Consider the following 12,283-nt stretch of genomic DNA (forward strand, 5'->3'; position numbering starts at 1 on the left):
TCAAAAAAGAATTATGGATGCAAATATCATGAAAGTATTTCCGATTAGAAATTCAATTAGCACAACTTTTTATTAGTAAGGAAAATCCCTGTTTTAATGGGGTCAATCAAATACTCCATGTCAAATTTCAGTAGAGCAACGAAAGCTAAATTTGTTGCTGAGTTTATGTCATTATCTGTCCATTCCATGTCAAATTTCTGTAAATTTACCCTCTCTTTTCTTTCTACAAATTAATGATGCTCGCTGGGCTGCAGTCAACGAATCATCCAGATATGAGCCGATGGAGCATATCCCAGAAGTAAGGCTACCGAAGAACAAGCATCCAACATAAACGAACGAAAGAATAGCAACATTATTATCCAGGAACTAAAGGGCCGGCCACCATAGCCATCCGTCTCTCTATCTACCATTCAAGACGGCAATGGTCTTCTTCCCCAATGCCTACATTCCTTCTGCATTGCATTGCTCTCCTCTTCTTCCTAAAAGCGCAACTGCAACACTGATAGCGCCGCTGTTCCCGACGAGGATTGTCGCGGCGCCATTGGGGCAGTTGAACTGGTTGTTGCTGCAAGAGCTGGCCGTCCTCATGTTTCTGAGAACTCCCCGAATATGTCGAGGCATCCGTCCCAGCATCCTTGGTCCCTTGCTTCCCAATACCCGCCTTTGTAATGGTACGTCCCGTCTTTGGCGTCCTGCTCGAACCATCGAGGCTTCCAACCATTGTCTTGGAGTTTAGTCGACTGTGATGACATAAATACAATGAAACTGCATGGCAGGTGATATATGCTATTCTGTACCAACTTTATAAGATCGATGGCGTGGGAGAAAGCATACCATCCTCTGCCGACGTTCCAACCTCAGCTTCTCTGTATTTGCCTTCTCATATTCACCATTCTCTAAATGCCGCTGGTCTGGTCTCAGACGTGAATCAGTAGGAGGAAGTTTCTCCTTTGCCATGTCCAACCAATTAGGATCATTTAGGTCTTTAGAAGAAGTTAATGACACACTATGGACTAGGGAAACACACAAATATTACAACTACACCCATACCTGAAGCCCTGGAGTCAGCTCATTCAGCGTGATCGCAAAAGAAGATAGATTATATCGAGTTGGGTTGGGAGAAGGTTTGTTCTTTTCCCAAAGCAGCGAGGCGGCACCTTGCAATTGATCGACACTCTTGACCTTGGAAGTATCCAAGCTACTATAATACATACTTTCAACCCATTTCCCTATTAAAAATGAAGCCTTCTTTCCATCATTGTCCTCTACAAAGCCTTGTACCTGTGGACAGTGTATGCAAGGAATGAACAGATCCACCAGAAACAGTTATGTATTTAAAAGTCAAATATGGAAAAACTGCTTACAGTATCACTCAGACTAAACAGGATGTATCTTACAGAGAAATGGGACAACTTTCTGAAACTAAGGTAACTATAGAATGGCGCTACTTCGATAAGTGCAAACACCCCATTACAAGCCATCCAGTCGGCATGAGAATAGACCAGTTTCATCAAATCTCATGATCAGTCAATAAATGCATGGCCCCCCAATATAAGCCATCCAATCAGCATGAGAATGGACAAGTTTCATCAAATGTACACACAATCGGTCGCTGATTCTAACAACATCGTCCAGGTCACAAGTTTGCAACCTACGATTGAAAGTGGTTTGCACCATGAAAAACAATGCGTTAACTACCCATGTATACTTCATATTCAGATTATGGGACACTAGACCAAGAAATGACTAACACAAATTGCCCAGAAACTCAGAAGGAACTGTGCTAAGAGGAGGGGAAATGGTTTCCTCCAGACCTCCACACCTTTCAGGCCAACAATTGTAATGTATTACAGATGAACCGGACAAAAAAAGGAAAGGATGGAAGTGAAACATACTAGGTGAGGATTGCGGTCAAGCAGTGATGGCTCTTTGAACTTGAGTTTACATGAATACTGACGATTCCCTTTTATGTGCATGGTCCCATGATGATTGCAGTACAGCTTCCCAAGGATGAGGTTATTAATTGTTGTAGTCACCTGAAAAGGAATTAGCATGTGACAAATGATACAGTTTAGAAGAGCATATCGTGTTCTGCTTTATCATGCCACATACCTTACTCCACTGGAAAATTTCACCATCCTCGAATTCCACTGTCAAAACGCCAACTGGATCTACTTGAATTGACTGCCCCCAGAACTTGGATTTTACATTGCTGTCGCCCCAGAATTTCCAACCCTTGCCTTCAGAGTGGCAGGCAATCAGCATGGGATGATGACTAACCTATCCATGTAAATGATGAACAGCAATATGTTGCAATTAAAACAGCAGAAACACAGTTTCATAGTATCAAGACATCAAAGTTCAATTCCTGGGTAACAAAAGGGGCATAATTTTATAGGTCAATTCCAAGATACCAAACCGTACTATTATTATATCAAAGTTCAATTCCTAGTTAACCTCAGCAGCATGATTTTGGACACAAATACACTCTTACAGCTTTCTGATACAAGAGATAAATCTAGCTTTTCTTCCTAAATTTAGACATCTCGTCTCATTTCCCTCCTTTATCCTCACACACTGTTTTATGCATAAGGAAATAGAAGAAACAAAACTGACCTTTTCTGCAAAAAAGCGGATCCTTCTATCAGGAAAATCAGCTTCATAGGTCTCTCCTAACAATGGATTGAATGGTTTGCAAGGTCTTGCAACAGACGAAGCATAGCCAGAGACCGCAAAAGCAGCTACTTTCAGAATTCTCATGAGGCTGTTCCCCTATTTTTCATATTCAACAGATACGTGAGTAAAACATGTTATAACAGAGAAGCCTGCTATAATTCAATAAATACATTATAACATTTCCCAAACTAAACAGTGGTCATTTTCATATTAGAAGGAAATTAGTATATACAAGATACAATACCGTACAAAAGCAAAGATGCGCCATTTATCACATTTGTTACCAGAGTGTACTGGTTATGCAAGACGACACAGTAAATTGGAAATCATTTTTGTAGCAAAATTCAATCAACCTCACTAATCTGTAATATGCAGATGTGATGCCTCTTGTTTTAGTCTTCTTCAGAAACACATCTGAATATTGGCATTAAGGTTTAACTTGAATGTGGCCACAAACAAGAAAATCAACTGATGACTACCGAAACCACAATGTAGAAGCGATCTTACCAGTTTTCCATATTGATAGGCCTGATCCAAAAGGTAGGAATATTCCAAATCTTCAAAACACTTCTGGAGGGATGACAGTGGCTCATTAAAGTAAACTGGAAGGCATACTCGTGTCAAATCCTTGCCAACACTATCTTTAATAATGGACCAAAGACTGATTCCTTTTTCTTTCTCGGTAGGTTCTGGTAGTCTACTCCGCCGTTGGATTTCTGGAAGCATGTTGTCAGAATCTTGTATTTGGATATCCAGAATTTCCTGGTCAGCTGGGTTATTTATGTTAGTAGTGCTCGGTGCACCACAATCTGTAGAACTTGACATTGTTGAAGATCTGCTGTTTGCTTCAGTAAAGTGGTCAGCAGCATCGAAGAATGTAGACTCCTCTTCACAAATCAATTCACCGCCATCTTGCTTCTCAAAATCATCAGATTCTGTTGTGCTGTATTCTGCGCAAGAAATAACAATCTAGCATTAAAAAAATGGTAATGCTCAAGAGACAACTCCTGAATGCAAATCATAGACCACGGTGCAGTAAACTTGCACCAGTTTGTTTCAGGAAATAAAGCAACAATTGAAATTACCCAGACAACTAAATGAGAAAGATTAAAGACCATTCAACAATGATGGTGCAAAGCAGGACACAAGCACCAGTTAAGTAGATAAATGCAGCTAATTAGCTTAGTATGGGTATCAAATCATACCACTAAAATTTCCATGCCGAGAACTAGAAAATTCATTTCTTGTCAACGCGCCCTGTATTATATTTCCATCTCTACCTTCCTGCACAAATATGTGTGTAATACACTATGTAAAATTCCTGCAGGAAAAGAGAGCAGAGTAACCTTTCAAGGAGAGTAACCTTTACAAAGTTAAATAACAGTTGCATATGCTATTGATCACCAGCAACTTATGACCAATAAACATATTGAGATGAAGTTCCAATATTTAGTTTCAGAGTACAAATTTTATATCAGCAATTTTATCTTAGATGCTTGCAATGGCCCTAAAAAATGTGCACCAGTAGTTGACATATGCAGTTGTTCTTACCTCGAAATGGTGTCTATTGGATCCAAACAAGCTTAGATGATCCTCGTAGCGTAGCTTTAGTTGCTTCCGGTAGCTTGAGAACTCCGTAAGCATAATCTGTTCGCAGTCCTGTATAAGATTCTCATTCAAACCCTCCTGATGCATCCGAGTTCGAAGTCTTGCAGTTGAAATCGAAACATCACTCTGAACAAAACTTATCCTTCCACTGAGCGACCTGAGTGAGTAAACACTCCTCGCCAAGATCAAGGCCTCAATCCAAGCGACGCGGTCATCTTTAGAATCTGTCTTCAAATGAAGTGTCTTTGTGGGGGAAAATATGTAGAATCTCCTATCGTCGGACTTACTCTCCCGAAATGCTGACACCTGGAGACACAATGACTAATTAGAACCACCAAGTTAATGATGGAGAAACCTTGGACATGGAAATGTACAGAACTTCCCCATATGTAACTTTAGACATCATATACAAAATGGAACATACTCCCTCCGTTCCTAAATACTTGTCGCTGTTTTAGTATCCGTTCCTAAATACTTGTCGCTGTTTTAGTACAAGTTTAGGAACGGAGGGAGTAGTATATAACAAGAACTAGCATTCATCATATACTAATAGATAGGTAACTGCTTCAATGTTTATCCAGTAACAACCAAGGCAAACAAAGGAAAAGACAAAAAAACAGACACAGGTAACTGGATTGATATTCCAAGAGAAATCATGTGATTCAGTTCCCTCTACCTTGAACTTCGATTAAAGGGTAGGGGGAAAGGCAAACAGAAGGAATCCAAACATTGGGGAAGAGGGTGGGAAGGGGATGGGGAGGGGCGACGGGGTTGGGAAGTATAAAATCGAGAGAAAATATAAAAACCTTGCTGGTCTCCAGACTCCACCTCAACCAAGCAACCTATGCACTATGCAGTTCTTGAAGATCCACAAGGGCCCCCAGATTCCAACTTGCACACAGGTCCCCCATTTTAGTCCCTCTTCCTTCTCTATGCGACCACTTGATTCAACTGTACATCCTTTAATTCCTTGGGACCCATCTCCAATTGTATTGAAAAGACGCGGTGCTAGTACTACTACTACTGCAAGTTCAACAGCTAGTAAAAGGCTCGTGGAAAAGAAACCTCAGGAGCAGTACAAATCAATAATGCAAAATTCAAACTTGCAACAAGGAATTCCCTGGGCATATTCTGCTGCAACCACCTCCCCACCCAGATTGCTCAACTTGATACACATCACAGCACACCGTATTAAAGATTAATCATGTCACTGTTGGACGAGCTCTAGCATTGAAGTGTGTTTTCTTTTGGTTAAAAAAAGAAGCGGCACAGTAATAAAACACAGACTGGTGGATAAACTTCATTGTCTTCACCGAACTTTGGAGAGGCAACAAAATTCCATCGTTATCAGGAAATGCAAAGGAAATTTGACCAAACCTGTGGAAAGTACAAGGCCTTATGTGCAAAGATGTGTCTGACTGCGTGATCGAGAAAGGCATGGGTGGCCTTATTTTGGGGAGGGGAGATTACATGTCAGGGACAGAAAAATAGCAAAGCCTTTTTGTTCATTTGTAGTTAAGCTAGATACAGCTAAATTTGGACAGGAATATGCGTGTGGCATTGGACCACGGATTAGTAGGTTGATTAATTTACTTCAAGCCACTAAAATACCGTCTGAAATCGTGAACAAGCCATAAATCAGTTTTAGAAGTTCGATCATTAATTTTAAACACCGATGAGGAAGTCATGGGGAGTAAACGGAATCCAAAGAAAAAAGGACAGCAGCAGCAGCATGAATAGTCTGGTACGACGATGTCTCGGTGCACCGGCAAAATGACAAGGAATATCACGTCACTTCGATCCAGCAACGCGACGCGCTCTCCCACCAACCAATCCATCCACCGGTATATACAATACTAGGAACGCGCGTTCAACGATGCGAGGAACTTTGGAACGGATTAAAATATAAAACCTTCGGGAATCTGAGTGAATTTGATCCAGCCGCGCGCAATGCGATCTCGCGGAAACAGAGCACCAGATCGAGGGGATCGAATTCAGCAGAAATCACATCGAGAGATGGAATAGAGAGGGTGAAGTTCAATCGAATCAGAAAATGTGGGGGAGAAAATCCGGAGAAGAAATGCGAAGAGTGAGAAGGAAGCGGAATCTGCCCCCACAGCACCACGAGGTGGGGTGCACATAGGCGGAGACCAAAGGCGACGACGAGAGAGAGAGAGAGGGGAAGGCACCGACCTTGAGGCAGACGACCCCGGCAGGCTTCTCGGGGCGGCGGCCGCCGGCGATCCTGGTGGAGGCGCCGCCGATCAGCCTGACCTCGCCCCCGTCCTCCTCCGCCGCCGCCGCCGCGATCCCTGCCCCAGCCGCGGCCGCGTCGCTCCGAATCTTGGAGTAGGAGAGCACGCCGTCGCGGAGCGAGAACCAGCGCTCCCTCCAGCCGCGCCCGTAGTTGGTCCACTTGTGCAGCACCCCGGCCACCGCCACCGCCCCCGCCGCCGGCACCGGCGGCGCGGCTGGCTCCGGCGCGGGCGAGGGCGGCGCGTCCGGCTGCGGAGGTGCGGCGGAGAGGCAGCACAGCGCGTGGTGGTGGTGATGGTGGCTGCTGCTCTGCGTCATCCTCCCTCGAGCCTCGGCTCCACGACGGCGAGGGGAGAGGAGAGAGAGAGAGCGCGCCGGGCGCGGCGCAGACGCTTTATTTAGCGGCGGTTGGATGCTATTTATGTGTGGGTCACACTCTTCGATGGGGGTGCTCCCCTCTTCTTCCTTAGTTACTTCTCTTTCTTCCTTCTTCCTTGATAACTTAATTTGGATCTTTTTTTTCCTTTCCTTCCTTGCTTCTCTTCTCTCTATCAAATGTGGAAGCAAACATGATGTAACTATCATTTCATTATACAATCTGTAGTTTATCAAATGACTTAATCCGAAAGAAAAGAAAAATCCCGAAGATAGATACATGATGTATTAACTTCCTCTTTGTCGGTGCCACGTGGGATCTTCTTTGGACACGAGAGAGATCGCGGAGAAAAAATTGTCTTGCTCTGACGTCGAAGGTCGGACTTTGATCATACACTAGCTAGAAGCAACTGACATGAGAGATGGGGACGCTAAATACACGGAAAAGCAACTTTACGGACATGAGGATAGTATAAGCATATATGGTACTGGCAAGCGTAAAATATCAGCCGAAGGTGCAGAAGGTTGCACTGTTTGTAAACCTATGCCAACAAATGTTGTTACCATGAGATGTTGCGTGAGCCAACATGTTAGATTTTACACTCATGGAATGTGAAAAGGTAAACGGAAGACAACACTTTTGTGTTCTCATGAGGTTAGGGTGGCGAAGGAGATGCATTGCATAGAGGAAGAGAAACGATGAGGTGTGTGTGCACGCGTGAGAGAGGAGGGGGGGGGGAGACCAATAGAGAAAATGGTAATCATTTGGAAACTGAAACACCATCTTGATCAATACCTATAGTTGTCTCGTAGCAATGCAGTGGTAATTTAGTTTGTCTCTCTTTTCTTCCTTCTTTCTCTTCGCTCTCTCATATGTCGCTCTTCATTATAAGCCTAGTATGTGTTAATCATATATCTTGATCCGGAAGAAAAGAAAAATCTTGAAGATACATACCTGATGTGTCTGTTTTCTTTCCGTCGGTGTCACGTAGGCTTTTCTGACGTGAGGAAAATTGAGGAGAAAATTTTGTCTTGCTTTGACGTTAAAGGTTAGACGAGGATCACATGCTAGCTAGCAATAACTGACACAAGAGATGACGATGCTAAATACATAGAAAAATAAGACAAGTGTAAAATATGAGCGAAAGGTGCAGAAGCTTGCACAATTGGTAAACCTATGCTAGCAAATGTTGCCCTCATGAGATATCCGTTTGAGCTTGCAAGATTTTGCACTAGCAAAGCATCGAAAAGTAGGTGGAAGACAACATTTTGTGTTCATATGAGGTTATTTACGGTGGCGAAAGAGATGCATTGTGTGAAGGAAAGAAAGGGAGAGGTGCACACTATGTATGAAAGAGGAAAGGAGAGAGAAAGAAACAACAAAAAATGTCATCATTTGGAAAGTGAAGCGCCATTGCCCATAGCAACTCACTGGTAACTTAATTTGGCTCTCTATTTTTTCCTTCGGTCTTCTCTTCTTTCTCTCATCTATCTCTCTATAAATGTGTAGGCAAACATGAATATATGGTCCAACTCTCATTTTATTCTAGACCCTACTTTGTTTAATCTGATAGGAGAAGGGAGATCCAGAAGATAGATATGTCTGTTGCGTCAGTTTCCTCTTTGTTGGCTTCGGTGTCATGTAGGATATTTCAGACGTGAGGAAGATCAAGGAGAAACTTTTGCTCCAATGTTGAAGGTTAGAAGAGCGCCATCCGCTAGCTAGAAGTAACCCACACGAGAGATGACGACACAAAATACACGGAAAAGTAACTCTGTAGGCATAAGAATATATAATATAAATATGGTACTAGAAAGTGTAAGAGAGAAATGTGCGGAAGGTTGCACTCTTTGTAAAGTTATGCTAGCAAATGCTACTCTCATGAGTCTTCGTGTGAGCCCACTAGACAAAACTTTGATTTCTCAGGGTTAGGGTTGCAAAGGAGATGCATTCCGTGAGAAAGATAAAAGAAGACGTACACACTACGCAAGAGACAAGGGGGGGGGGGGGGGGAGAGAGAGGGGGGGAAAATCATCATTGAAAAGTGGAGCGCCAATGTCCACCGATAACTTAATGTGGCTCTATTTTTTCCCGTGCTTTCTTCTTTCTCATCTATTTTCTCTATAAATGTGTATGCAAACATGATCTAACTCTCATTTAATTCTACATCCTATTGGGTCTTCATCTTAAGAGATAAGAAAAGGAAGAAAAAAAAACTTGAAGATAGATATGCGTTACCCGAGTTTTCCCTTCGCCGTGACATGTAGGATTTTCCTGATGTGAGGGATATCAGGGAGAAAAGTTTGTCTTCCTCCGACGTTGAAGGTCAAAAGAGGATCATACGCTACTTGGAGGCAACTGGCACAAGCGATGACGACACTAAATACACGAATAATAACTTTCTAGACATAAGAATACTATAAATACATATGGCACTGACAAGTGTAAAATATGAGTGAAAGATGTGAAAGGTTGCATTGTTTGTAAAGTCATGCTAGCAAACACTACTCTCGTGAGATCGTCGTGTGAGACCACTAGAGACTTCACTCTTCCCATTGTCGAGCCAATTCGCGGTGACCTCAACTAGATGGCCAGGCGTGTGAGTGAATTGCAAAACATTCAAGTGGTTGTTGGCAAACACGAAAACACATCAGCAGTGGTGTGTGCGAGATGAATGGGTTGTGGCATGGCGAATGTACCTGGTTTCTTGAAAGTGTTGTTTTGGACATTCGTGTAACCTTTAAGACACAATTTTGGCCACCAACTTGTACTGTATTCTAAATGTAAACCGGGTTTTATCGATGTATAAAAATGCAGCTTCTAGGGAACCGAAGTGATCGAGTAAGTGAAAAGAAGTAGAGGGAGTTTTGTTAAATCTACCACACAACTATATCTTTTTTATCCCCAAACTTCATTGTAGCATTGTAATATGTGAAAAATGATATCATGAAACGCACATAAGAGAAAGAAAAAAAGGACGAGAGAAGAGAGGGAGGTGTGATTGTTTAGGAAGCAACAAGGACACAAATCCTGTTTATTTCACCGGGATGCCGGGCAGGAGAGCACAGGATGTCATAGGGATCACGAATGGTTCACGTGCTATGACTTGATTTAGTGAGTGTCTCGATGCACAGTTCAAAGTGTACTAAGTATAAGTATATAGTACTCCCTCGGTCCAACAAATGACGTCTCAATTTTGACTAAATTTAAATGTATTTATACACTAAGTCATGTCTAGATACATTTAAATTTTGACAAACTTGAGACATCTATTGTTGGACAGAGGGAGTAGCACATTTGATGACTAGTGTACCATTCAAGCCTGAATAAATTAAGAAAAGGGGTGGCTGCCAAACTCTCTCATGTTTTTGCACTGAATATGCAAAGTTGAAAACCAAACAAGTTACAAAATACATGCAAATGTTCGAGTCCTTTGTAAATTATTTTCAAGTGATCCAACAGAAAAGAATTTTCTTAATGAAAAAATAAGCATCCCAACACAATAGTATTTTCTTAATGAAAAAACTACAACTGCAGAATTTGTATGTACCTATTTTCTGTACTTCTTTCATTCACAAATAGTTTGCTTCTCATAACTGTAAGTCTTTTCATTCTATGCTATCTAGTTTCGATAAAACAAAATGTACTCTGCATAAATTACCACAAAACTGCATTTTTAGTAGAAGGATTTAGAGAATAACGTATAGATCAGCATTGTGTATACCATGGAAGGTCTATTCTCAACAAAACTCTGTTCCACACAATTGTTAGTTGCATAAATGCAACAAGAACTATGAATAGTTCAAATAAAAGCAAAATATTTAGCTAAATTACATATGTTTGATTGTTTGAAGCGATGCCAGACATCATGGCATGTATCTAGATCTTTGCTACTATTCCCTCCATCCCATATTAAGTGACTCGAATTTGTCAAAATATGGATGTATCTATGTCTAAAAAACGTCTAGATACATGTAATAGAAAGTCACTTGATATGATACGCAGGAGTACCAGTAGACCGCGCAATATGCTGCAAATATTGTTGCTTAGAGCTAATTCCTGCCAATCTGGAGTTATGGACATGATACATATATAGCTTTGTCAGCTAGCCCACTCTTGACAAAGGACACATAGAAACAGCAAACTCAGCTTAGCTTCTGCGAACGATTGGTAAAGTCGTTGATCTTACAAGAATATTTGCCTGAATAAGTAAGAAGTGGGGGTACACCCTTAATTTTTGCAAACTAGTAAGAATCTTGACTTTGTACATTGCAAATGGTCATTTGTGAGATTACGATTCCATGACAACATTGTTCACTGAAGCGTCGTATGTCTCCCTAGGTCTAGTTGTTTTCTGCGAAGGAACGATCTGAAAATTTAAAAAGAGTGTGACTGATTTACGACAAATTTGACCAATAATTAGACCAGTAGTACGAAAATATGGTGATGCAAAAGTGAAATATTTGATTTATACTGAAAATATTTTCAAACTGTATAACTTTTATACTACAAAACAACCAAATATTATTTCTCTAATTACTAGGCTAAAATTTTCAAACAATCCATGCTTGCCATACAAACCGAAAAGTACATAGTACTCCCTCCGTATCAAATTAAGTGACTCAAATTTGCCTAAATATGTATGTATCTAGCCTAAAGAGTGTTTAGATACATGTAATAAAAAATCATTTAATATGAGACGGAGAGAGTATTGCCCAAGCAACAAAGGCTCACCCCTTCGTAGAAAATAACATAAGTACGGGGAGTAGTGTATTTTGGAAGCTACAACAAAATACTCCACCAAATCACTTTCCAGAAAGGGGTTCGCTTAGAACAAATCTTTCTTTCTAAACCAAAGTGACCAAATCTTTAGCTACAATCACATTTGGTCAAATCACAGGGTGGTGGGCCACCAGCGAGTTGCACGCCTAGGGTTGCACGTGTGCATGTCTGGATGGTCTGGCCCGGCCGGCCTTTGTTTTCTTTCTTTCTTGAACTTGACCAGCCTAGCTTGAGCTACCTGTTTTGCGCTAAAACGACTTAGAAATACCATTGATCAACAGCACTGACAACAGGATCATTTTACTCAAGTCACCAGAATATACTTATAAATTTGATTATTTGTCTCCCGTGATGTGCAAGACCATTCTGGTAAGGACACTTGCTTGGTCTGTAAGCAACGGACGGGATACTTCTAAGAACAGACATTACGCATCCCATGACCATAGATTAACGCGTATCATCCTCTGGATCCACGCTAACACACACCGATGATGGATTCTCGAGGAACTTAACCCTTTTTTCCTCGAGGCACTTATAATTAGCATCTCTAGGTTGCTTGGGAGAAACAAAGCAGAAGTAGAGTGA

General features: G+C 41.6%; 1 protein-coding gene across 1 annotated transcript; it reads right to left on the reverse strand.

Moving 5' to 3' along the window:
- Positions 1–125: 125 nt before the first annotated feature.
- LOC100831858 (oxysterol-binding protein-related protein 2A) lies at positions 126–6,933 on the reverse strand. The gene is made up of 10 exons (XM_010236105.3): positions 6,478–6,933; positions 4,228–4,590; positions 3,882–3,960; positions 3,184–3,626; positions 2,617–2,772; positions 2,113–2,280; positions 1,896–2,036; positions 1,051–1,281; positions 835–948; positions 126–740 (listed from the first exon to the last, which is right to left on the reverse strand). Exons 1-10 carry the CDS (start codon positions 6,856–6,858, stop codon positions 585–587), a joined length of 2,232 nt encoding a protein of 743 aa, XP_010234407.2. The 5' UTR covers positions 6,859–6,933; the 3' UTR covers positions 126–584.
- Between the last annotated feature and the right edge of the window lie 5,350 nt (positions 6,934–12,283).

The sequence above is a fragment of the Brachypodium distachyon genome, chromosome 3 (assembly GCF_000005505.3).
Source record: "Brachypodium distachyon strain Bd21 chromosome 3, Brachypodium_distachyon_v3.0, whole genome shotgun sequence".
Classification (NCBI taxonomy): Eukaryota; Viridiplantae; Streptophyta; class Magnoliopsida; order Poales; family Poaceae; genus Brachypodium; species Brachypodium distachyon.